The 24,395-nt window shown below is 37.5% G+C and overlaps 1 protein-coding gene across 2 annotated transcripts in view; it reads right to left on the reverse strand.

Moving 5' to 3' along the window:
• LOC133534795 (1-phosphatidylinositol 4,5-bisphosphate phosphodiesterase classes I and II) overlaps positions 1-24,395 on the reverse strand; it is a 97,311-nt gene that overhangs the window by 54,003 nt on the left and 18,913 nt on the right. For both annotated transcript variants that reach the window (XM_061874071.1, XM_061874070.1), the window contains exon 3: positions 16,825-16,962. In XM_061874071.1, the coding sequence (XP_061730055.1) occupies positions 16,825-16,962 (138 nt within the window). The remainder of the gene's footprint in view (positions 1-16,824; positions 16,963-24,395) is intronic.

Genomic DNA, 24,395 nt, shown 5'->3' on the forward strand with positions numbered 1-24,395 from the left:
TATTGTTAGTGTGTGTTATTATTGTATGTCTTTCCCATCACGGAACAATGGTGTTCCGGACCTTTGGGAGGCGTGCGCGGAGCCGAAGCCAACACGTAGAGCCCCTTTTGAAACTTTAATGAAATGTAAGGGGTGTACCCCTGCTGATGCTGCCCTTGCCCGTGTCATGGGACGCACGCAGAGGCAGCACCCGCCAGGGTGTTAGGACTATTTGAGAGTTGATGGAATCTAAAACGAACTGGGCTATTGGGTGAAAGTGATGGACTAAATACTGGGCTATGGGATAAAAAAACCGGACGCCTGCCTAATAAAACGGTAATGTATTTTATTTCCGGCAGACGGTGACTCGCCCCGACAAGATGGGCCCCCACAAAAAGCGACATCTAGGATGGCTCAAGGGCAACACCGGTGTGAGCGGCTCAGGGGTGTCGAGAGGTGTACGCCACTTTCTACCCAGTGGCTGCGAGCAGCCACTGTGCCAACTCGCGTCTTATGCAATTTTTCACTTCCACCCCTGGAGCTTATAGCTCTAACGACTCCACTCTGGCCGGCCGGCTAAGGCAAGACAGAGGCAGAGAATCCTGTACCACCCACCCCCCTTGCGGGTAACAGAACTTCCTAGGAGCACTCGGGTACGTGAGGTCGCTACTCCCCAACAGCTCGCCACAAGCTACCCTGCGTTGACTGATTGCACTGGTAAAACCAGCCCTGTGTTATTATTATATTATTATTTATTTAAATTTAAAAATATGGATTGGATTTAGAATTGATGCTAATGTCGGTCTGTCAGGATGTCAGTGGCATCGTAGCTCTCCAACGGATGGGGCGATTTAGATGCGGTTTTTTTTACTTGAAAGCGAGTTTTCTTGTGTTGGTTCTTAGCTGTCTCATAGAAATCGATCCAGCAGTTTCAAAAAATGTTTATTTTTTTGTCTTTCCCGTCGCGGAACAATGGTATTCCGGACCCTTGGGAGGGATGCGCGGAGCTGAAGCCAACACGTAGAGCCCCTTTTGAAACTTTAATGAAATGTAAGGGGTGTACCCCTGCTGATGCTGCTCTTGCCCGTGGCATGGGACGCACGCAGAGGCAGCACCCGCTAGGGTGTAAGGACAATTTTATTTCCGGCAGACTTGCACCCACAAGATGGGCCCCCACAAAAAGCGACATCTAGGATCTAGGTGTGTGTGTGCGTGTGTGCACTGCATTATACCCAGTGGCTGTTAATTGAAGTGGCTGTTAACAGCCACTGTACCAACTCGCGTCTTATGCATGTTTAACTTCCACCCCTGAAGCATATAGCTCTAACGACTCCACTCTGACCAAGGCAACTTATTACTTTTTATTTGAGATTAGATGAAATAACGACTAATAAAATAATAATTGAGATTAAATGAATTTTCGTATACGTATTTAAAATCATGCTCTCTACGTACACTTAAAGTCCCATTACAAAGAGTATGTAGGAGATTGTCGAATTCTTTAAATTTTATAGGCACCTGTAAATGTGGGAATTTGAGCTATTGCTGAATTCACGTATCGGTTGTGTTAACAACCGTTAACGTTGTGCCAAGTGCCAATGAAACAGTTACAGGCAATAAACCAGTAAGGTCAGTATGGGTAAGTGTACCTACGGGACATGTGTAACTGACCTTCATATTACGTAAACTAATTGAGATATTGATACTGCTATGATCTGTTGACCAAGGAGAACCTACATAGATCAAGTAAAGGAAAAACTCAACGTCGTGTCGTATCAGGCTGTCAAGGACATGGCAGAGGACCGACACACATGGGAATCGCTCCATCGACAAGAAATTATGATCTGTTGTCATGAGAAAATAAGCGATCAATTGAAATTTATTACTAAAGGTAACGTAGTCAAGCAATTTTGAGACTATCGTCATTTTGGAATCTCACAATTTTTTAAATACGGGTTGCAGCTCACACGAGGCATTTCGCTCAATAAAATCGTCAAATCCGTTTATTGTAAATATGTAGGTAAATACTAAATATTATTATTTAATCTTTAAGTAACTTTTGAAATTTCTTTTAAATAAGGGAAAATAAAAAATAATGTGAATTTAAAAAACGTAGCCTAAAAAATGAGTGACTGGGAAAGTGTGTCTATCTCACTTGAGGCAAGTGTGACTGTATGTTACACTTGCCCCGTATCGGAGATCGTAAATAATTAATTCTTGTATTATCAATGACTAGCTATTGCCCGCGATTTCATCTTCGTGGACTTATTAATTTACGTATCTACCTTATTTTTTACCGGTATATACATATAGAGACAACGAACGCCACAGCGCTATGGCGTCTGTTTGTGCCTATGGTCTGAAAGTACCGCGACGCGTAGGTACCTATTTATTGTATTAAATAGAAAAGGTAATTTTTGTTTTGTTCACATATTTTTTTCAAAGCTCTAAATTGTTTTTTCTTTAAAGTGCGTTTTTCACTTAAAATAGGTTTTCCACCCCAGCTTGGAACATATATGCTACAGTTACCCCGGATTATATTTTAACTAAGTACATAGTATAGATCAAAATGAATAAATTATTAATAACATATTATTTTATTTTTCAACTTAACTTATCAATTTATAAATTTAGATGTCATAATCATAAAAGTTCTTCTCTTACTGATGCTTAGGTAAACACTAAATAGTACGTGCGCGCATAGATCTAGTGACTTCCGACCTTGGCCCGTGTATCGTAACGCATCGGATTTGCCTTTTTATGTCTGTCACATCGCACTAAAGACTTGGCCGTGCGCAATTTATCACTGACATGACACAATACTGTGGAGGGGACCCTGCATTTTTCCTTAATACCTGTCGCGCGACATACATGCGAAATGTGTAGGTAACATATTTCGGTCACGTTGTTTTATAAGCGTATGTGGATTGTGATGTGACATGTCAATCAACAAAAGTACCCAAATTGGTGTTGGACAGGTACATACTCGTAGATAAAATAGGTTTCTATAACATTTTGCTATATAGAGCTATAAAGAGAATAGAATAGAATAATTAGAGAGCGTTTATTCGTGGCAAGAAAAAAAGAAAACAACAAGTAACATAACATATAAGCCACGAAATGGTCCCGACTCAACATGGTGCTAGCCTGGCTGGGCTAGCGCTGGTCTTCCGTCGGGGCCAGAAATAAATATATCAACCAGAAAATAAACAGACGAATGCGTAGTGCTGTGGAGCTTGCTTCGCTACGTTTACTCGTTAAGCGTTCAAGCTAATAAGCTACGAGACTATGTGCCACTTGTATGTAAATGTAAGCTTAGCTTTGGTGGAAAGCCGCTTTTGGCAGCATCTGAATTGGTTAACGATCGTGCGTGCAAACGATGATACAATTTTGTGGCAAGGCGAGACACTGTACACTAATCGTCTTAAGTCCAGAGCACACCGGCTGCATGTGCGTTGACGTGCGGCAAGCGGTGTGCCGTCTCTGGAAAGAATCTGTATATCACAACGCGCACGTGCCCGTGCACGTGCACGCCTACGCACCCGCATCCGGTGTGCACCGGTGTGTCCTTAGTGACCTAGCGACCCCGCCCCTGCTTCGCACGGGTTACACAAAACCTTGACAATTTATACTTACACCTAAATCCTTCTCAAGAATCACTCTATTTATAGGTGAAAAACCGCATGGAGATCCGATCAGGAGTTATTGAGTTTATCGCGAATATACAGACAAATAGACAGACAGACGCGACGGGGGACTTTGTTTTATAATATTTAGTGATATATTTATTTCTAATTGAAAATTGCATGTTATTTTCACTTAAAAATGGCATAAATTCACAAAAAGATGGTCAAATGTATACAAAATAATAAGCAAACAAAACAATACAAGATAATCATAAAATCAATATTAATGTCAACAAAAAGAAATAGAAATTAAATAATAAATAGATCAAATTAAAAATTGAATTGAAGCGCCCTAAAATTTACTTAATTTAATTCTTATGGTTTCCACAGCGGTTAAATATGGTACTTTTATAATATTTTATTTTTTATGGACACCTACTGGACACTGTTATTAACAGGGCCCGTAGATTTCACGCCGTTGACGCAAAAAATGACGTTATTTAACATACAGTGAGTTTTTATACAACACTACAAATGACGGGTAGAAAAATAAATACTCGTTACGTGATTAAAAGCTTGCTACGCTGTCAAAATCAAAAATATGTATTATTAATAATCTATTATTTTATTTGAGTGACAATAAGATGAAAGTCAGTTAGGCGTTTCTGTACTGATTGCCAAGTATATGTATCAGTTAACTAAAGAGGTTCTCAAATGATTAATTATTACGAAAATACTAATTGGAATCATACTCTATGTAGCGTGACGTCATTTTTCCGTCCACGGCATGAAATGTACGGGCCCTGGTTATTAACAAAGTTTTACTATCACAATAGACGTAAATTATAATTGGTAATTTATAAATCTGTCCGCCGTGGACCGCAGTTCAGCTTGATTGTGCTCTGCAAAATTTTGAGGATATAATTCTTGGTAATAATTTCCAACAATTTACATAACTATGTTTAACAACGTTAACCGGTAAGTATTTATATTAACACCGATCGATACAAAGACAAATTAACTTGTATTTTAATTTAATGAAATTACATGTAAAATATAAAACAAAAAACAAGTAATGTAATTTTTTTTTTTGTCTATTAATTATTTATATAAGAATTCAAGCCTTGGCGACCCTCTACATCTCTAAGGATTATTTAATATATATTTTTATATTTTATCTCTGACACTTAGAGACTTATACATCTCTGTAGAATTTTAGTATTTTATGGTTTTATTTTTTTATCATAGTTTTTTTTTGTGTAATTTGACATTTAGAGACAGTATACATCTCTAATAAAGTATTTATTATTTCATAGATTCGATATTTGTAATTGTTTTTTTTTTTTAATTTATTGTTTGTAAAAATGGACATGTAAAAGTGCCCCTGTGGCCTATTTGCTGAATAAATGTTTGATATTTGATATTAATCAGTTCAATATCTATGGAAATGAATTATTATGGGATGGAGTGTGCGAATTGATTGGCACTTCGAATCTTCAGACTACTTTCATTCAGAATAATTTATAAGTGTCAGAATAGCTCGCGCCAACCATTTATAATATGGGTACTATTATATTACTAAACTTTTACAGTTCGATGACGTCCAAAATTATAGTATATTACTTTTCTTATTTGCCATGATTTTAAATGCCTACTTATATGCAACTTACATTTATTGCACAATTATAATCATTTTTATTATAATTATATATATTACAACTGAGATCGTTATTGTTAATCCGTAATATCCTTACATTTCTCATATAACTAATATAATACATAATACTCAAATATCAGACCTAAATTATAGTAAACAATGGTTGACTAAATGGTTATACGTATGTCAACATTAAGTTAGTTCGATAAAACATCAAATAGAATATATCATAAATTGGCCTGAACTGAACACATTGCCTTAAATCTGATTGAAAATTGCATGCAATTGTTTCTATCGCTTTAAAAGTGTTTGAATCCTCATTAGAGTTGCGCCGCGGCCCGAGAAAAAAAGTAATGACGTGATAATGTGAAAATATGTCATTCAACGTTGTTGGCGCAATTTATCTTATCGCATGAGCTCATTTCTTATTTTGTGATGCTTTAAAACTAGTGTTTTCATTAATTATTAAATAATAAAGCATGTTAATTTGTAAAACACTATACAAAAGATTTCAATTGCACTGGTAGCTAAACGGTAAAGCACGCAGCTTCTAAACTCGGGAACCTTGATACGAAGTCATAATTAGAAGAAATACATTAGGCATACACATTATAATACACCCTAAACAAAAATACAACGCTTATTTTTCCAGTGTTACTGGGCGGCCATTAGTGAACCCTACAAATTGAATAATAAATGCAACAGGTTTTCATGGCGCGAGAGGACGCCTGAAGCGCCGTGAAATATTTACGTAGAGGAGCTTCTAAGAAAACTCCATTACATATAGGTACATTTGTTGTTTTATTTGTATGCGTCATAACCGCGATTAGATTGTTTTCAATATCTACACGTGCTACACAAACAGGAACCAGGAAATAGCCGTAAAATTCTGGTAAATGACCTGCTTATCTAATTCGTAGCCATTTTACCCCTAATTGGGTTAGAAAAAAAGTAACTTAAGCTTAGCTTTCTGACAAGCTTTAAATTCTTGAACTTATAAAAAGAAGTAAAAAAAGCAATTTAATTTATGACACGGGTACTTAAATTACGGTAATGAAACGGTAAAGCATAATTTTAGCATTGTACTCAAACCTCAAGAAACGGCTCTCTCGCAATAAGAACCGGAAGCTCATTGTTCCGGTAGTTGAATATGGCTGTACTGTGTATGAATAGGTCCAATATCAAAAATTCAAAACTACTGAAACCTGCCAAATTTGGTACAGCTACAGCAACCGTAGCAGCTCAGAGGGCAGCAGTGACACAAAGGGTTATAAGATGCACCGATATATACTATAGTTTCCTGTAAAGCCTTCATTTCAATAAAATCGATGGGAACGGGATTGAATATCGTTATTCGTGCCGTAAAGATCGCACCGTGTCAAGTACATCGTAACGCGGAGCATTGTCCTGGCGTTCTATTATTAACGAGATCTCTCACACAGATTTACAGCTTCGCGTTACAGCTCGGGAGCAATTTTGGCGGCTTTTTCATATTTTGGATCAAATGAAAACCCTAACAAAAATACTTGTAGTAGTATGTATACATCGCCATTAAAATATCTGTACTATGTACTATTATACCTGTCTACATAATTTATTTAATTTGAAATTACATATACCTATATGTCATATAATGTAACCTAATGTAAGTTGTCTTCAAAATAATCAAGCCGGTTTTTTGGCCACTTGGTGGTGGATTGCGCAATTGCAGGCGTCCATAGGCTACGGTGACTGCTTCCCAACAGGCGGGCCGTATGCTTGTTTGCCACCGTCGTGGTATATCAAAAAAATATGTATAAAAATAAATCAGTTATATTGGGTGTTTCCTGTAACGCGAGCAAATAATTAAAACATACTTTTGTACTCCTCAAACGATGACACTTTTGTTCAACAACTTTTAAAAATTATGAAGTCTTTAGATTTCTTATTTTTCATACAAAATAAATATTGTCTTCAATGTACGCCATCATCTTTGTAATTGACGTCACTTGTCACGCTTTAAGCATGAGAAAATTCGCAATACATTGCGTCTTAGAATAAACTTTAAAGGGTAATAAAAATCAAAACATAAGTTATATTTAAAAGTCGCTGAACAAATGTTGGTAAGTTTGAGGAGTACAGCTTACAGTTTAATTTATTGCTCCTGTTATATTATAGGCAGCACCCGGTATAACTATAGCCCCACTTTTGTGTAAAATTAGCGATTAAGATATTTTGGAGACGTCATGTGATATCCACGACAAAGCAACACTACTGGTCGTAACATGCGGTTCCTGAACACATCATAGAGAGCTTATAAAATGTATGTATTAAACACTTGTGTTTCCTATTGTGAAACTTGTTTCATAAAACCACGCTCCTATTTTAATGCCTTTCATTCTACAGTGTGTCCCTAGCCATTGGACAAAGCCGAAATGTACATATGCATTAGGGTATTTAGAACCAGTATACAAAGTATCATAACAACCGGTGTAGCGGTTTCGAAGAAATTAACAAATTACCATTTTTTACTTTGGAGCAGCCTGTATGTGTTAGTAGCTCCTAAGGTAATATCCTACAAGAATAGTATGGAACCTTCTTCGACCTTTTTGATTATCTTTTTTATTTATGACACTAATAAAGCTTCTGACTTTTGAAAAATGTCATCATTATCAAATATTTCGAACAAATTGTCAAAAACACTGCCAAAGATTAACACAGTGTGTTTCTTTTTGTTGTCGATTATTGCAAATAACTTTTGTTCGATTTTTTTTTATCTTTTGTTCTAAATAAAAAAATATTAACAACAAAGCATTCCTGAGAAGTAACCCTACGTGGGATTTCAGGGTTTGTCCAATGGCTAAGGTCACCCTGTATAGCAGTCACATAAACTACTATTAAAGTGGACTCAAACAGTGTTCCGTCAGTTGTGTTTTGATTGAGACGAGCCTTTTACTTAAGTAATACATTTAGGTACAGTACAGGGGTTACTGCTCAGTAATTATTAACATCAAAAAGATAATCGGAATAGCTAATGACTTATATATTTTTCGACGGCTTCGACGCAAAATTAAATATGTACAAAGGACACCGTAAACCACTCTAACTGATAAAAAATCCTCTTTATATTCTGGAAATTTAAAACAGAGATCTACAATTTACAAAGTTCCGGCTTATAAAACATTATATACTGGTAGAAGCCAGATACATCCTCTTTCTTTTCAGGGCCTTAAAATACTTTCAGTGTCTTCAGGAATTTGAGGAAGTATAAACTATAAAATGGACGCCTTAGAAACGGATATTTTCAAAGGAAGTAGCTACCAATTAGAAGTTGTCCTTTAACAGTTAATATGTCATTATAATGAAGGATCCTTATAATAACGCCTAAAAATATATTAAATGCCAAACACATGCCAAGTAACTGTCTTGCGTGTCAAATGCGGTCCAGTAGCGGAGCTAGCGTAAATAAACTGTCGACCTTTTGTTAGAACGTGTGTTAGCTGATCAAATCACAAGAAACCGAGCAAGAATCAAGACAAGAATACGGCGATCAAGCTCGTCAGTCCGATCCTTCATCAGCTGACTGATTGCTCAATGCTAAACAATTTACACGAATAACAACGCGTTTGAAACTGATTGTAAGTACCTAATATATTATTATTAGGCCAGGATTTGCTTGATGACTGACAGAACAGCTCTAGTATTAGTATTACCACTAAATTATAGCTTTGCAGTCTTTAAGTTGTCCTATGACCGTGAAAATGATATACGGTAAGATTAAAACAACGCTGTTATCATGGCCATTAGTAGGTTGTTAGAAAATATATATTGCTGCCTATTGTCATTACTTAAAATTAACAACCATGTGTTGTAATTTTCCATTTATTAAACTACTGACTAATGTCGGAAAGTTGATATTCTGTATATATACATATTACTAACAACGTAATAGGCTATCAGCACCGCACCCAGTACTTTCAATAATTAGGTACTTCAGGAACATGTCTAACCAAGATTACCCACACCCTGAGACACGCTCGCGTCGGCAGCTAATGACCTAAATGACAATACAATATGCACACGTATGTGGGACGCGTGCATAGCGCATGTTAAACCGTCATGCAGAAAAATGGGGCTTAGCGCGATCAATGAATGAGCACAATGAATGAATCCCAGCTTAACGGTGTGTAAGGGCTCTTTTACACTAGTGGAAATACGGAGTTTGGGTGTCAGTTGTGTTCTCGGTTGAATCGGAGCTATGAACACATGCGTAAGTCAAACCGGAACCAATTTAGCTTAAGATCAGTGCGGTCGATTCCATATGTGACAAATTCTCGTAGATGTCTACGGGAATTGTCCGCAATGCAATGCAAGATGATATAGGTACTTATTTTGTTTATATCTGGCAAGGTTATTAAATAACCTTTTAGCCTAAGCGCATACTTAATGCATTTGTGTACGGATGGAATTTCCCGGCAGAATTGGTCGCATGACCTTACTCTTTTTTCAAAAGCTTTATAAATCAAAAAGCTTTAAGATGGGTGGATATGGGATTAATGGACGTCTTGTCACTGTTATGTACTATTATAATAGGTACCTCCATAAGTGTAACATAGTATATCTAACAAAGTCTTACTTTAATAAACAAACACAAATTACAATCTACTTCGCTAACCATTTATATTTCTACCTATCGTAATTCCTCGGTTTTAGGCAACGTTCAAGTTTAACTCTTTTCGGGCTATGAGTCAAAAATTACTACCGTATGTTAGTCTTACTCTTCATACACTAACAATACAAAACATTATTATTACTATCAAGAGCAATGCATGCATTATGGGTAAGCGGTCGATAAATCGTACTAATCCTGAAGACGAATTCACGAAGATTTCTATAAATAAGTACATTTATTTATATCAAGCGACATCTCAACATTATAATCAGCGTTTCGGGCACCGCAGATGAGATCTTTACGCCTAATCGCATTCAATGCAATTTCAGATAAACATTCTTGTACAATACATTTGTGCACCGATATTCGCGGTGAAATGTGTCAGGGGCAGCGACTACGTTCCGTCGGTTTGCCAGACAACCTGGAACGCGGGACGATACCAGTGCACATAGATGACGTTTCCTAAATTACCGGCGACGTAACTGAGGGATACATTGAAATATGCAGTACCAACAGTTCGTAGGAGGAATGGGTACGTACACGAGGCACATACAGTATATTTTAGAATCGAACTAACGAGAGTTGGCTGCTTACTAATTCAAGTAATTCACATCACTTATAGAAGTCGAAGAAGAACTAATGGGTTGCCGAGCGGATAACCTTCACTCAGTCGCTAGTTTATGATTAACTGGAAAATATACGTTTTTATGGGTCTCAGCCAAAATTTAGATAAATTAGCCAGTTAAGTTAACGCTTTAGTAAGAAAAAAAAAACCCCGGTTAAAGAATAAAAATCTTCAGTAGGTATCCACTGATACTTGGCCTTTAATTATTCTATAATATATTCATATAATTTTATCTACTTTAACTTTTTGCATAAGTTTTATTTAGATTTAAATACTTCTCTTGGGACACATTGATATGATGATACACTGGTACATGGTATTTAAAATATGTACCACATACAAAGTGTGTAAGTTCTACCAATAAGCAATTACTTATATAACATGTTTTTTTTTGATTTAATAATCACTCCTGTATGGTTAACACGTGTAGCCAGTAAGAGTTAATTTAAGGCATAAATAAATAACACTAAAATAAGAACGTTGATGTCCATAATATGCGAGTAATTAATGTTTTTATAAAATGGTTCACACGGATAAAAATAAGACCTATAAAAGTTCTATCGATAAGCTTGTGCAATATATTTTACATTTACTGACTTGCTTAATGCCTGTTAATAAATCCACTGTCCATAAATAATTAATTTCAAATAAATAGTTAGAAAATCTGAGATTCGTTCATAAATAATAGGAATAAAATTATTTGTCTCAAGCGTACAATTTTCTAAATCACTTCGATGCGAGCGCCCATAGAGACAATCAGTGATAAGATCAATTCTGCTAATTATGGACATGAAAAACATTATTTTATTTTATCACTCTACTACACGTCCGGTACGTAGGTTGACTGACACACAATTGCTTTTGTGAAGTTTTTATCACATCATAAAAACGTTAATTTGTAGGACTAATTTATTTTTACAGTTACAGTTACGTCTGGGAAAACCCCAAGGATCCCACATCCATAAATAAATTCGCAGAATCAGTTAGGTGTATGCCAATTATTTCACTATAGAATTTCAAAACAGAGTGATTTCCCTGGCCCACCAATGGGTATTATTCTACAATATAAGATTCTAATTAAAGACAGCCACATGAGTGTGACGCGACGCACTGACATTCATACTGATTCAGTAATATTACTACTGAATCTCAGTTTCTGAACGCTGCCGCTACCCTAGGGGCCGGAATAAACTGGGAACACGATAAACTGCAAAATGAAGTAGCCTTTGTCTAAAGAGGACTAAAGCACTCATCTACTTTTAAAATAATGTAGTTACTTTTTAATCTCCGCGCTTCGAAGGAAAGTTTTGAGCATTTGACATTTCGCGCACGAGAATTGTAGAGTCGGGAGCCGTGTCCACCTGAGGCCGATCACCTAGCTAGCAGCTAGCTGGCTTGGAGGCTAGGTTCCTGCGCGAACAGAAGATTCTTTGGGATGTTTTCTTGTATGAGTATATATAACGTAAATAGTCTAGTTGAGTAATGTAGGTACATATTACACGTACGAGTATTTCCTAAAACAAATTTAGGTATAAAAAATTAAATAAATAAATTTAGGTTCCTAGAAAGAAGCTGGACTAAAAACTAATTACAACAAAACAAATAAATAAAATAAATAGAATAAGTAAATAAAATGACCCCTTAAACAGCACCCGAAGGACGACGGCCAGCCGGCACAGGTTTTCATTTCAGACTGCCAATTTAAAACTAACGAAACATGAGGCAGCGGCCAACCACAATGTACGTTTAAATTGGTAACTGCGAGTCTGTGAGGATCTTTTTACTTCGGATCGAACTTATTAGGGTTCCGTACCAAAAAGGCACAAAAGGAACCCTTATGGTGCGGCTCTGTCCTTCCGTATGTCTGTCTGTCACATGAGTCACATCGCTAAATATCTCAAGAACCACTTAAGCTATCGATTTGAAATTTGGAATAGTTATGAACAACGCTAACTCAAATCCGACGACCGGTTTGGCCTAGTGGGTAGGGACCCTGCCTACGAAGCTGATGGTCCCGGGTTCAAATCCTGGTAAGGGCATTTATTCGTGTGATGAGCATGGATATTTGTTCCTGAGTCATGGGTGTTTTCTATGTATTTAAGTATTTATAAATATTTATATTGTTGGCAACATCAAGTCTACCCTACCAGGCAAAGGCTATAAAAACCTGTGCAAACCGTTGCTCGGAACATTTTGCCTTCGGCCGCCGTCGTGATAGCGTGAGCTACTTTGATATCGTTCCATGCTGTTATTTTATATTTCGTTATGTAATATAAAATGTGCGATTTGTTCCTTTAATTTTGTGATATTTATTAGAACTTCGAATAAAATAATTGTGATTTGTTTATTCTGCCGTTTTTGTTCTAAAATCCACCCTGAGACCTTAAATCAGAAGTGGGATAAAGAACGTAGCAGCCCACATTAAAAAGGAACAAATTTTACATTTGACTACTTTTATGGTGTAATGGTTAATATTGCGTGTCTTGTTTATGCGTTGTTTACGATGAAATTCCGGTTACGTGCGGGTAATCTTAAAAGCATTCTGTTGCATTGCTTTTAGTATTCGATTTTGCGTTACCGTGTTGCTTATTGTAGTAAGTTAGTGTTTTATTTCGCCAAATCATTATCAATCGTAGTTTTGTCGTTCGTAGACTTTGATGTTGTGAATTTGCGGTTACCAAAAGTGTGTTCATTAAAATTGATTCTTGATTAGACGTATTGGACCGACTGGTATTGTTTTGTGGTTTAACATATCAAGTGATCCAGCGACATTGAGGAAGTTACTGGACGTCGCGAAGTAGCTCGCGTGTTCGTATGTGTAGTAGTTCCCGAAATGGCTCACGCGTTAGTTCTCGGTACCGATTGCAATCTGACTCGCAGGAATGAGATTATTGGGTACTAATAGGCGTTCTAGATCGCGTCTCCGTCGTGATTTCTCGCGTTTTCGATCGCGTTACCGGTCTCGGAATGCGCATCGTAGTATGACTCCGCGGTCTTATGGGTATTCGCGTAGAAGGTCTGCAGATGATCATAATAGACCTCTAAGACGTTCACGTCGTAGTTCTGGTGCTAACAGTAGTTCTCGTTCACGTAGGTGCAAACCATCCGTAAACAAACCACCTCAGCGGCGTTATTGGGAACGCGTTTCATTCATACAGGTCGATCGTACGTACGTAGACTTAGTATTAGTGCGGATCGCGATACTATACAAGTTTCGAGTGTGGTAGTGCACGGCGCGTCTCAAATTGCACAAGCTTGCTAGAAGCGATTAAATTTGCTCAACCTGTGAGATCACATAAATACTGACCCTAGGAAACGTCTTAAAGACTCTTATTCAGGCGAGTTTTTCCATTAATCGTCGGAAATGCACTTTCTTGGTCACAGGTCGAATACCTAGATAGGTTAGTAAGTCAAGGTCAGGTAAGGCCGAGCCTTGTAAATTAGAAGCCCTCGTTAAATCCGTGGCAAGGATCACAAGAGTTCCAATTTGACGATCTTGTTTTTGTAATAAAACATTTTTAGTCTACAGGAAAACTTATTTCTTGACGAGTGGACGCTACGGCCTGAATCTACTCGGCGGCAGCTGCGGGAAAGAGACTCAAGCGGCATCAGTGTATGGTGCTATGGTGCCTTGGCGTGGCGAGTGGTGCCCCGAGACATGAGCTGCCCTTTTTAGTGGCGTTCGTCACCTACCTACTGACATGGCGTTCGTCGCCTACTGACATGGCGTTCGTCGCCTACTGACATGGCGTTCGTCGCCTACTGACATGGCGTTCGTCGCCTACTGACATGGCGTTCGTCGCCTACTGACATGGCGTTCGTCGCCTACTGACATGGCGTTCGTCGCCTACTGACTTGGCGTTCGTCGCCTACTGACTTGGCGTTCGTCGCCTACTGACATGGCGTTCGTCGCCTACTGACATGGCGTTCGTCGCCTACTGACATGGCGTTCGTCGCCTACTGACATGGCGTTCGTCGCCTGTTGATCATGCGTTCGTCGCTGGACTAGCTCGTACGTCGAGCCTATCCGTTCGTCGGAGTACTCGAACAAGCATACTTTGTTACTGCATTCGAGGTTGCCACAGGTGGGCACAGACTTGATGTTCGTCATCGTCTTGCCTAAAGGTCCTGTGTAGGTGTTCGTCACCTGATGACCGTATACCTAACTACGGTCGTGGTTATGTGTTCATCACTGTCAAACTCGTGGTTCGAGTTTAACCGTTCGTCGGTTACCCCATGCATTACGTCATAGAGCCGGCGCTCCGGGCTCCATACCCGGCGGATGCTGCTCTGAACGAGTCTACTGGCGCTACCTTACTGAAGTTGGCTTGGAAGGAAGGGAAACACTTACAGGGCAGTATTCTTTCTTTATTTAAATCTTATAGGAGTAAGCATGCCACGTTATCTGCACTCCGATAGGTTTCTTTTGATATTTGTGTTCTTGTTTAAATAGAAAAAAAAACACGTTCAATAGCAAAAGATGTATTGACGAAACATTGAATTAACGTACATGGTAGATGTGGTTGAAATAAAATGTAAGCGTGTGTTATAATTGCTCTCTCCAATTCCAGCTGATGACACTGATGACTGTCCAGGTGAAGCTCTAACGGACCTCGCGCCTGGAGCCCGTACGAGCTGCTCGGAACCGGCCCCTCAACCTTTGACGATGAACGCGTCGGACAGCGCAACCAGCCTATCAGAACCCGGCGCGTGACGAGTGCCCGTCCTTCAGCCATCCACTGCTGGCACCACAGGCTCCGTGGATGTTACTCAAGAGGTCGTGGACGACCTCTAGTCAGGAGAAGCCGTGTTGGCAACATCAAGTCTACCCTACCAGGCAAAGGCTATAAAAACCTGTGCAAACCGTTGCTCGGAACATTTTGCCTTCGGCCGCCGTCGTGATAGCGTGAGCTACTTTGATATCGTTCCATGCTGTTATTTTATATTTCGTTATGTAATATAAAATGTGCGATTTGTTCCTTTAATTTTGTGATATTTATTAGAACTTCGAATAAAATAATTGTGATTTGTTTATTCTGCCGTTTTTGTTCTAAAATCCACCCTGAGACCTTAAAATATATTATATATATCGTTGTCTAAGTACCCTCAACACAAGCCTTATTGAGCTTACTGTGGGACTTAGTCAATTTGTATAATAATGTCCTATACCTAATATTTATTTATTATTATTATAAATACATTGAAAGTATAATTTTTATTTATTAATTAATTATGGAAAATGCCCAATCTGAAGAGGGGGCAAAATTTCAAAGTCTAGTGACTAGGTCAAGTGGGGTATTATTTGACAGAGGTCAAATTGTACATTCCAAAAAAATTATTCTTCTTTTTTCATGGAAAAAAAATTATTTATGAAGAAAAATGTGGAAAAAAATACGTACTTCTGTTCAAAAGTCTTTCGCCTTTATAGTTACACGAGATAATTCAAAGTTTGTATGGAACCCTCGGTGCGCGAGTAAAACGAACTCGCACTTGACCGGTTTTTATTTTTCTTTTGTTTACAGATTCGAAAACTGGCACCAAAAATATATTGTAGTATTCAATTAACTTTGTAACTGTTTGTTTTTCTGTGTACAATACATACATATATATATATATATATATATATATATCCTTAAGACACATTATGTATGTATTGTATTGATAGTATAGTACAAATCAGGCGCTAGCTCTTATAATTCGACCCGTAAACTAATACAAATCTAGTGCTCCTATAAAATATAAAACACCATTATCAGGTTTAAACTCTAAATAATAATATGATACTATATTAGCTAGGGCCCTAGGATATATTACGAGTATGATGCTATATTTTAGGCAAGCGGATTAAATTCCGCCCGAAGCAAATGTTTTTACAAGCTTTTAATTAGCTCCCAAGGTTGTTGCTTTATTTATTTCTAGCGGATCCCGATGTCCAATTCCCGAGTAGGTTGAGTAGATACTTGGAAGGTGAGTCGTAGAAGTCAGTAAATAAAATTAAAGCAGACGATAAAAGCTAGTATCGATTTTTTTTACTACTAACTGGCCTGGCTTGACATTGGTGAGATCACGTCTGCCGTATGACCTGTTGGTCAAAACAGCCACCCGTTGGCTCCCACAAATTGTAAAGCGTCAAGGTAGACCTCATCAGAGATGGCGGGGCGAGCTTTAACAGACTTGTGGGAAACTTCAAGGAATAGCGCTACGTGGAAAAGTATGAGGGATGCGTTTACCCAGAAGTGGGAAAGTCGGGTCTATACCCGTAATAAAATACAATAAATAAACTGACCTGAGCGATTTCCTTCCTTGTGCAGCAGAAGTTAATGAAAGTGACGTTGACGAAATCTGCCCCATAGCACACGGTCACAGTCTTCTCTTCCAACGAGCCCTGCGAGCCGAACAACACTACGTTCCGGATCTTTTGGTCCTAGGACAAGGAGAAAAACAGTTTAATCGAGGTTGTTATAAAAACTTTTCACTCACTGCTTAGAGTACTTCGGCGATCCCGTAATGCTACGGGATCGCCGTAGGCTGCTACTGCCGTAGGTCGTAGCAGGTATTTCCCAGTATAAAAAATGCGTGAGCGTTGAGTAGGTTAAGCTAGTACATACATTTTAAGAAATATCTATTCTACCCTATATGACACATAGAGCTGCAAGCGAGCGCGCAATAAGAAAGCCAATGTGTGTAGTGACCATAGCACACGCATTTCATACGACGTTTTTCAACACGCTGGCGAGGAAAAAATAAACTTTCATATTAATCAAATTTTAATTGTTAAATCGGTTAGTAAAAGTCTCGCATCTGTCATACTGCCTACCGACCCTCGCTCCGCCGCCGGCGGCCGGCGGGCCCTGGCGGCGCACGGGGTGCCGGCTCCCGCCAGTCCACGTTGTAAAATTTACCGTTAAGAAAATAACTGATTGCTCATAATATGTATGGAAACGGAGCCTTCTTAAATTGGTCGAGTAGATTTTACAACGTGGATTGTCTCCCTCTCACTGAGCGTAAGCGGGAGCGAGAAGGATGTGCGTGCTCGGGATCGCGGATATCATGTTTTTAAATTTTAATTTTTCGTAAGTTTTAACAAAACAGTAATCGATGAGTTCCCTCAAAAATAAAATTGCACATTTCTAGAAGCCATTTGATATTTTTAGCTCTTGTGAACAAATTGTTACAATTTTTTAAAGTGCGTTGTGATTTTTTCTATCGAGCGTAAGTCATAAAATCAGGATTCAAGGCGATATAGACACTAGATAAAATCCTCAAGATAGGTAATTCAAAATTTAGCAACCATAAGATCTAAAAAAGCGGTACGATTTTTCAAAACCTTCGCCTTCTGAACCTACAGCACCTTAATAGGATGTTAATTAAATTTTATAGCATAGATTTCTATCTTCCTGAATAATTAATTACCTAAAATCGTCATGTTTAACATAAAAAAAATCGTTTAAAACCTAAATTACTTGAAAGCCAATTAATTTAGACCCCTGAAGGCAATTTATTTAGGTTAAATAAAAATAAAAGTGCAAAGGCAAATGAAAGTTGAAAATCAAACAGATATGTCAGCACTATTATTTAACTTATTATTATTTATTTAATTTGCAGACATAGCTGCTTGATTTTCAACTTTAATTTGCCTTTGCACGATTGTCAAACCCTAAATTTGCCCCCGGACCGACGGGGGCATAAATCATTGAAAAATGAGCTTTAGAACAACCCCATTCAATGAATCAAATTACAAATCATACTGCAATAAGCCTATAGCTGCACGACAATTCTGCATTCTTCTCGCACAATATTTAGATTTCAATAATGCTATTTCGGTGTCATCTGTCTAAGTCCCATATCCTATACCCATATAACTACTTACAAATAGAACAAGATGGTGGCCATGCCGAGGCTGATAATGAAGGCATTTGCTGCCTTGATTATTGATTTTAAATGGAGTCCGTTTAATTTCATACGAAAGTAGGAAATTCCATTCCAACCCAGTAAATAATAAATATTGAAAGTATCATACAAGCAATTTATAGGTTTCTTATGATCGGTATTACCTTTCCATTTTCCTGGTAACATATAATTCAATGACAGATCTGTGTATTAGTTCTGCCAACGTTAAATTATAACGTAAACATCACCTGTAATAATTTCGTTCTAAAGGTTTCTAAGTTTATATTTATTTCGCTTCACACAACTCACTGGCTTTAAAAAATATATATTTTATTGTATTGTAGAAATTATAGCGTATTGTTTGACCTATAACACTAAACTAAACACATAACAACTGTCGCAGTTTATTAGTATGGTTGGCTCAATAAGAACCTAGAAGCGTATTTTTACTAATGGCGTTCTAAGATTTTATTAGGGTTCCTTAGTCAACTAGGAACCTTTATAGTTTCACCATGTCCGTCTGTCTGCCTGTCCGAGGCTTTGCTCCGTGATCGTTTCTGCTAGAAAGCTGCAATTTGGTATGGATATATAAATTAATCAATCTGACAAAGTGGTAAAATAAAGTACCTCCCATAGGTACACTCAGGGTGGGGGGGATACTAGGAAAATAGTTTACGTTAGTAAAGATGGTGGCGATTTCTATAATTCCATTCCAGACAACCTACTTTTGCGTAAAGTTGACTTCTGATTATGTAACTATATCACTAGATGTCACTACAAATCTGCTACAAATGGATATAATTTTAAGGCATGAATACAACATTAAGAAGGTTGCATATACCTCGTTTGTCAAGACTATTCTTTATTTATAATGTTGTTACCTAGCAACTGTTATTTACTGTCAGACAGAAATAAATAAATGTCGTAAATAGGTATATGAGTTTATTTGTTCTATATTAATGTTAAAGTAGTAGCTAAATAAAAATGGAACAAGCATTAAACTCGGGTAGTTTCAAATAGGAAAATTAGACTCCTAATGTTACAAAACTTTAATAGTGCTCAAGGCAAAGCCGATGCCGGGAGGCTTTATTTGGGTAATATCGAAGGTAAGAAGAAAATACCATCCGCAAAGATTCGTGCGGTTAATAGATTTCGCCAAAGAAATCCGAGACGAACTAGAGCGCATCTATGGAGGTATGTGCGTAGACAAGACATACGATCTATGCCTGAAATTCATCAGCTACAAGAAATACCCGAATTACGACTTTATTACTCTAATGTCAATTTTAAAGAATATCTGGAGCGAACGACTAACGGAGCTATAGAGCTAAACGAAATTACCCCAAATTCTCCTAACTTGCAAGATCCTAGAGACATTACTTCCGGAATATCTTGAATTCAAGTTCAGTTAGCTGTTAATGTCAAAGAAGGAACACTCAGTTGAGAACCTGGCAAGTCATTTATGCAAACACGAAAGAGTACTAGGTCAGACTGAGATACAAGTCATAGCTAGGAGACGAGGCTAATGCAGCTTTGGTGCAAAAAGATGAACAAGGCTAAAAAGAAGAACAGTTCCAAACAGATTAGGAGCTACAAGTACTTACACCTACTCTTTTGCTATCTTGTATACCAAATTGAAAGAATTAAACATACTTATGTTACTATTAGGTTTTTAACTTTCATTCCATTCTTTTAAATCCTTTTCTTACGTCTACTTGGGAGGTTTACAAGTTTTTTTTTTGTTTTGATTTCTTGTAACCAATAACACATTTTTGTTACAAGAACTAAACAAAAAAAAACTTGTAAACCGACCAAGTAGACCTAATATTATGTAGGAAGAAAGTACACGTACGGATGTATATGTAGTTGTGCACGCACACATTACAAGTACGTATGTAAGTACGTAGTTAAGTACAACTTGGGGAAGAAATCAGAGATGGCGCTTTCAAATGAGTTTCAATAAAATGCTTGAAGAGGGCTCTCTTTACCTATATACTTGCTTTACTCTTTGGGTACACTTAAGGGGCCCACTGATTAACAGTCCGCCGGACTATGGAAGGTAGAGGCAAGGAACAGAATCTCCATATACCATAAAGTGGTCGACAAAAAACCATAAATAGGTGGCGCTACAATACCTAGAATACTTGAGAAAAAAATCTAATCATAGACAGCGCACTTCACTCCGTCAATAACGCCTAGGTTCTTAGCTACTCTAGCGCTACTCTGGAGAGATTTGGAACTAATATTTATAGCTAACAGCTGGACACTCTTGCAACAGTTCTGCCTAAGGAGATTCTGTTCCTTGCCTCTAACTTCCATACGCCGGACGTTATCGGCCTGTCAGTTGTTCAGAACTGTCAACTTTTTGTTACCGTCTGACAGGCCGATACCGTCAGGTTGGTAGGTCTTTGAAGCGGCAGGGAGCATCTTTCCGTTTAATATGATAAATAGCGCGACGCAAGGAGCACTATTGTTTTCAAATGCATCCGATTTTAGACAAAGCAGCTGCAGTGACCATCCAAATGTAACCTTGATAGTTATGGATTGGATTTGGCCGACTAGCCTACTATTCGGCCGACTAATTGGACATCCGAGCGCCAATACGCCGGCCAGTCGGTGCATCAGTATTTTTATCTATTTATTTTTTGACTGACCATGAATTAATAATATTAGCTAGCAGTCATTTATGAAACAAAATATTTTGCTATACCTACCCAAATATAAGTAGGCTAGCTGAAAGTTATCGATTTATTATATTATACACGTCTACACGTTTAGTATTATAAATGACCGTTTATATAGACCAAAAACATGTTTCCATCAAATATGTTTTCTAAACGAGGGCGAATGCCATTAAAGAAATATATTACACTCGCGATTTCTGTTATAATGGATTATATTACCGCCACTGCGCTATTTTTATAGCTACAGCTCTAAGCCGTTTAGATTAGTGAATGGAATTATTTATAAATCATAAATAATACAAGATTTTCGACGTCCAAATACCAACAGCAGCACCCTTAACCTTTGGTATGCTTTAGCACGGATCAGTGCATCCCTACATTCAGCTTGAGCATGTCAACAGCCAACATTTTATAGTAGCATACGAAAGCAACCATTTGTAGGCCTTAAATCGTTGCCATCGACGAATATTACTGATCAGAAGATACGACTAGATACTCTAAGGATAGTTATTATTATATGCCCAAATAAATTAACTTTCGTATGTTTTTCTAAAACAATACTGACTTTAAATTTTCCTTATAAAATTATTCAGCACCCAAAGTAAGTTTCATTACTTTGGTTGTATTCAAAACGTCGCACTTACTGACGAGACGTCACAACTGTTACTAGTACGCAATACTTGAAGATCAAACGAACTTCTTGAAGTGAAGCTCGATCGATAATATATGAGTCACTTCATTTGAAGAAATAATTTTATATTAACCAGTTAGCAATTCCCTATTGCCACGCGAAACAAATATATAATTACCCTCTGTTAATTAAGTCTACATTAAAAATATCCTTTTTAGGGTTCCGTAGCCAAATGGCAAAAAACGGAACCCTTATAGATTCGTCATGTCCGTCTGTCTGTCCGATTCTGTCACAGCCATTTTTTTCCGAAACTATAAAAGCTATACTGTTCAAACTTGGTAAGTAGATGTATTCTATGAACCGCATTATGATGTTTACACAAAAATAGAAAAAAAAACAATAAATTTTGGGGGTTCCCCATACTAAGAACTGAAACTCAAAAAATCTTTTTTCATCAAACCCATACGTGTGGGGTATCTATGGATAGGTCTTTAAAAATGATATTGAGGTTTCTAATATCATTTTTTTCTAAACTGAATAGTTTGCGCGAGAGACACTTCCAAAGTGGTAAAAAGTGTGTCCCCCCCCACCCCCGTAACTTCTAAAATAACAGAATGAATAATCTAAAAAAAAATATATGATATACATTGCCATGCAAACTTCCACCGAAAATTGGTTCGAACGAGATCTAGTAAGTAGTTTTTTTTTAATACGTCATAAAAATTAAAAAAAAAATTTTTTTTCATCAAACCCATACGTGTGGGGTATCTAAGGATAGGTCTTCAAAAATGATATTTAGGTTTCTAATATCATTTTTTTCTAAACTGAATAGTTTGCGCGAGCGACACTTCCAAAGTGAAAAAAAGTGTGTCCCCCCCCCCCTGTAACTTCTAAAATAACGGAATGAAAAATGTAAAAAAAATATATGATATACATTACCATGCAAACTTCCAACGAAAATTGGTTTGAACCAGATCTAGTAAGTAGTTTTTTTAATACGTCATAAATGGTACGGAACCCTTCATGGGCGAGTCCGACTCGCACTTGGCCGCTTTTTTAAATTAATCATAATCATTTATTCGTTGCAACCATGGTATGGCATATTACAAGGTAAAATCGTTTCATGGCACTAAAATCTACGCCTTGAACTTGATGCAATGCAATTTACGGAATACACGCTGTATACCGACAAATAAATAATAAATTATCAAATTTCGTGTTGTTTTCAGAGCTACAGTTTAATTTTATTGTTTCTAAAATATTTGCGTATAAGTAGAATTGGTAGAATCAGGTTTGGGGGGCCCTGTTGGATTATTAAATAGTTATTTGTTTTACAAAGGGGAAAAATTGTTATTTACCACGTCCTGCTAATATTGATACCCGAGCCCGAAAGATTCCAAATTTGAACCACAAGAAAAGTGGAATCTTGAACGTTGACAGGATTTCAAGGCACGAGGGACAAACTTTGATACTGAGTGAATGTCAAAAAATTTCACCACACCCGGCCGAGGAAAGTACTAACTTGTAACAAATAAAATCCAAGTTAATGCTATTAATAATTTATCATTTAAAATCATCACTAGAAACGTCAACACTACCAGCCAACATGAGGAAACAACTCAAAATTTGTATCATTTACTTTGCCACTCTTGTAAATAAAGTGCAATTTTCCCATCAGTTTTTGATGAATAAAGAGTCTTTATGCTCATGGTGAAAATGTTAGTGTCATGTTAGGATCAATGGGCATTTTCGTTCTTTTATCGATACACAATATAAATATAAATATTCGTTTGCAAACAAATACGCATACAAAGTAACTAAATTGCTACCGCAGATGATTGGTAATATGGTTAGCGGTAAATTGCCTCGCTTAGGCACCGGCCTCACCGTGGTACCTACTGAATACTAAGCCCGCAGAAGGCCGCTCGAGGCATCCTGGCTTTGACAGCCGCTGCTTCGATTCTAGTCTAATTATTTTACCCAAACTGAGCCCTTTGAGCTTTAAAGATTAGAAAGGGTTCAAGGCAAAATAATATTGACACGCATATGCTTTAGGTCTAAAATGCTAAATTAAAAACAATGTTAATGTTGATAGCTTTAGGGTAGATAACGCATTTTGGCCTTCAACCGTTACTATTCGATATTGAGATTGAAAAAGAATAGAATTGATTCCAACATTAGTCAATATATACAATTTTGATTTTTATTCTCAGAATAAGTCCTTTCCTACGTTTGGTCAAATGGGCCTAAAAAGGTAGAAACGAAATTGATGACGAGCCAGAACAACTACCCTAACGTGCGGAAGGAGATAGCTCGCAGAGTGTGGCATTGCGTGGGAGTGGTGGAAACACATAATCAAACTGTATGACAGCTATAAAAGAGAAAAGGTAAATTAGACCAATAATGATGGAACAATATCCATTGCCGGCCGGAGTCTTGAGGTAATCGACGTCCGAAAGGACACTTATAATTTGACGTCAGACATGACGTTAAGTCAATATTAGCGTTATTTTTTTGTCTTTACAATGTCCGTCTGCTTACAATCGCATACAATTAGGTTTCCTGTTTTATATTAGCTGTATAAATCCACCGCGCGATCTACAGTTTGCGCAAAAAGACAGAAGATGCCGAGGCCTGGCAAAAGTTGCGTAG

Source organism: Cydia pomonella, chromosome 2 (genome assembly GCF_033807575.1).
Source record: "Cydia pomonella isolate Wapato2018A chromosome 2, ilCydPomo1, whole genome shotgun sequence".
Lineage (NCBI taxonomy): Eukaryota > Metazoa > Arthropoda > Insecta > Lepidoptera > Tortricidae > Cydia > Cydia pomonella.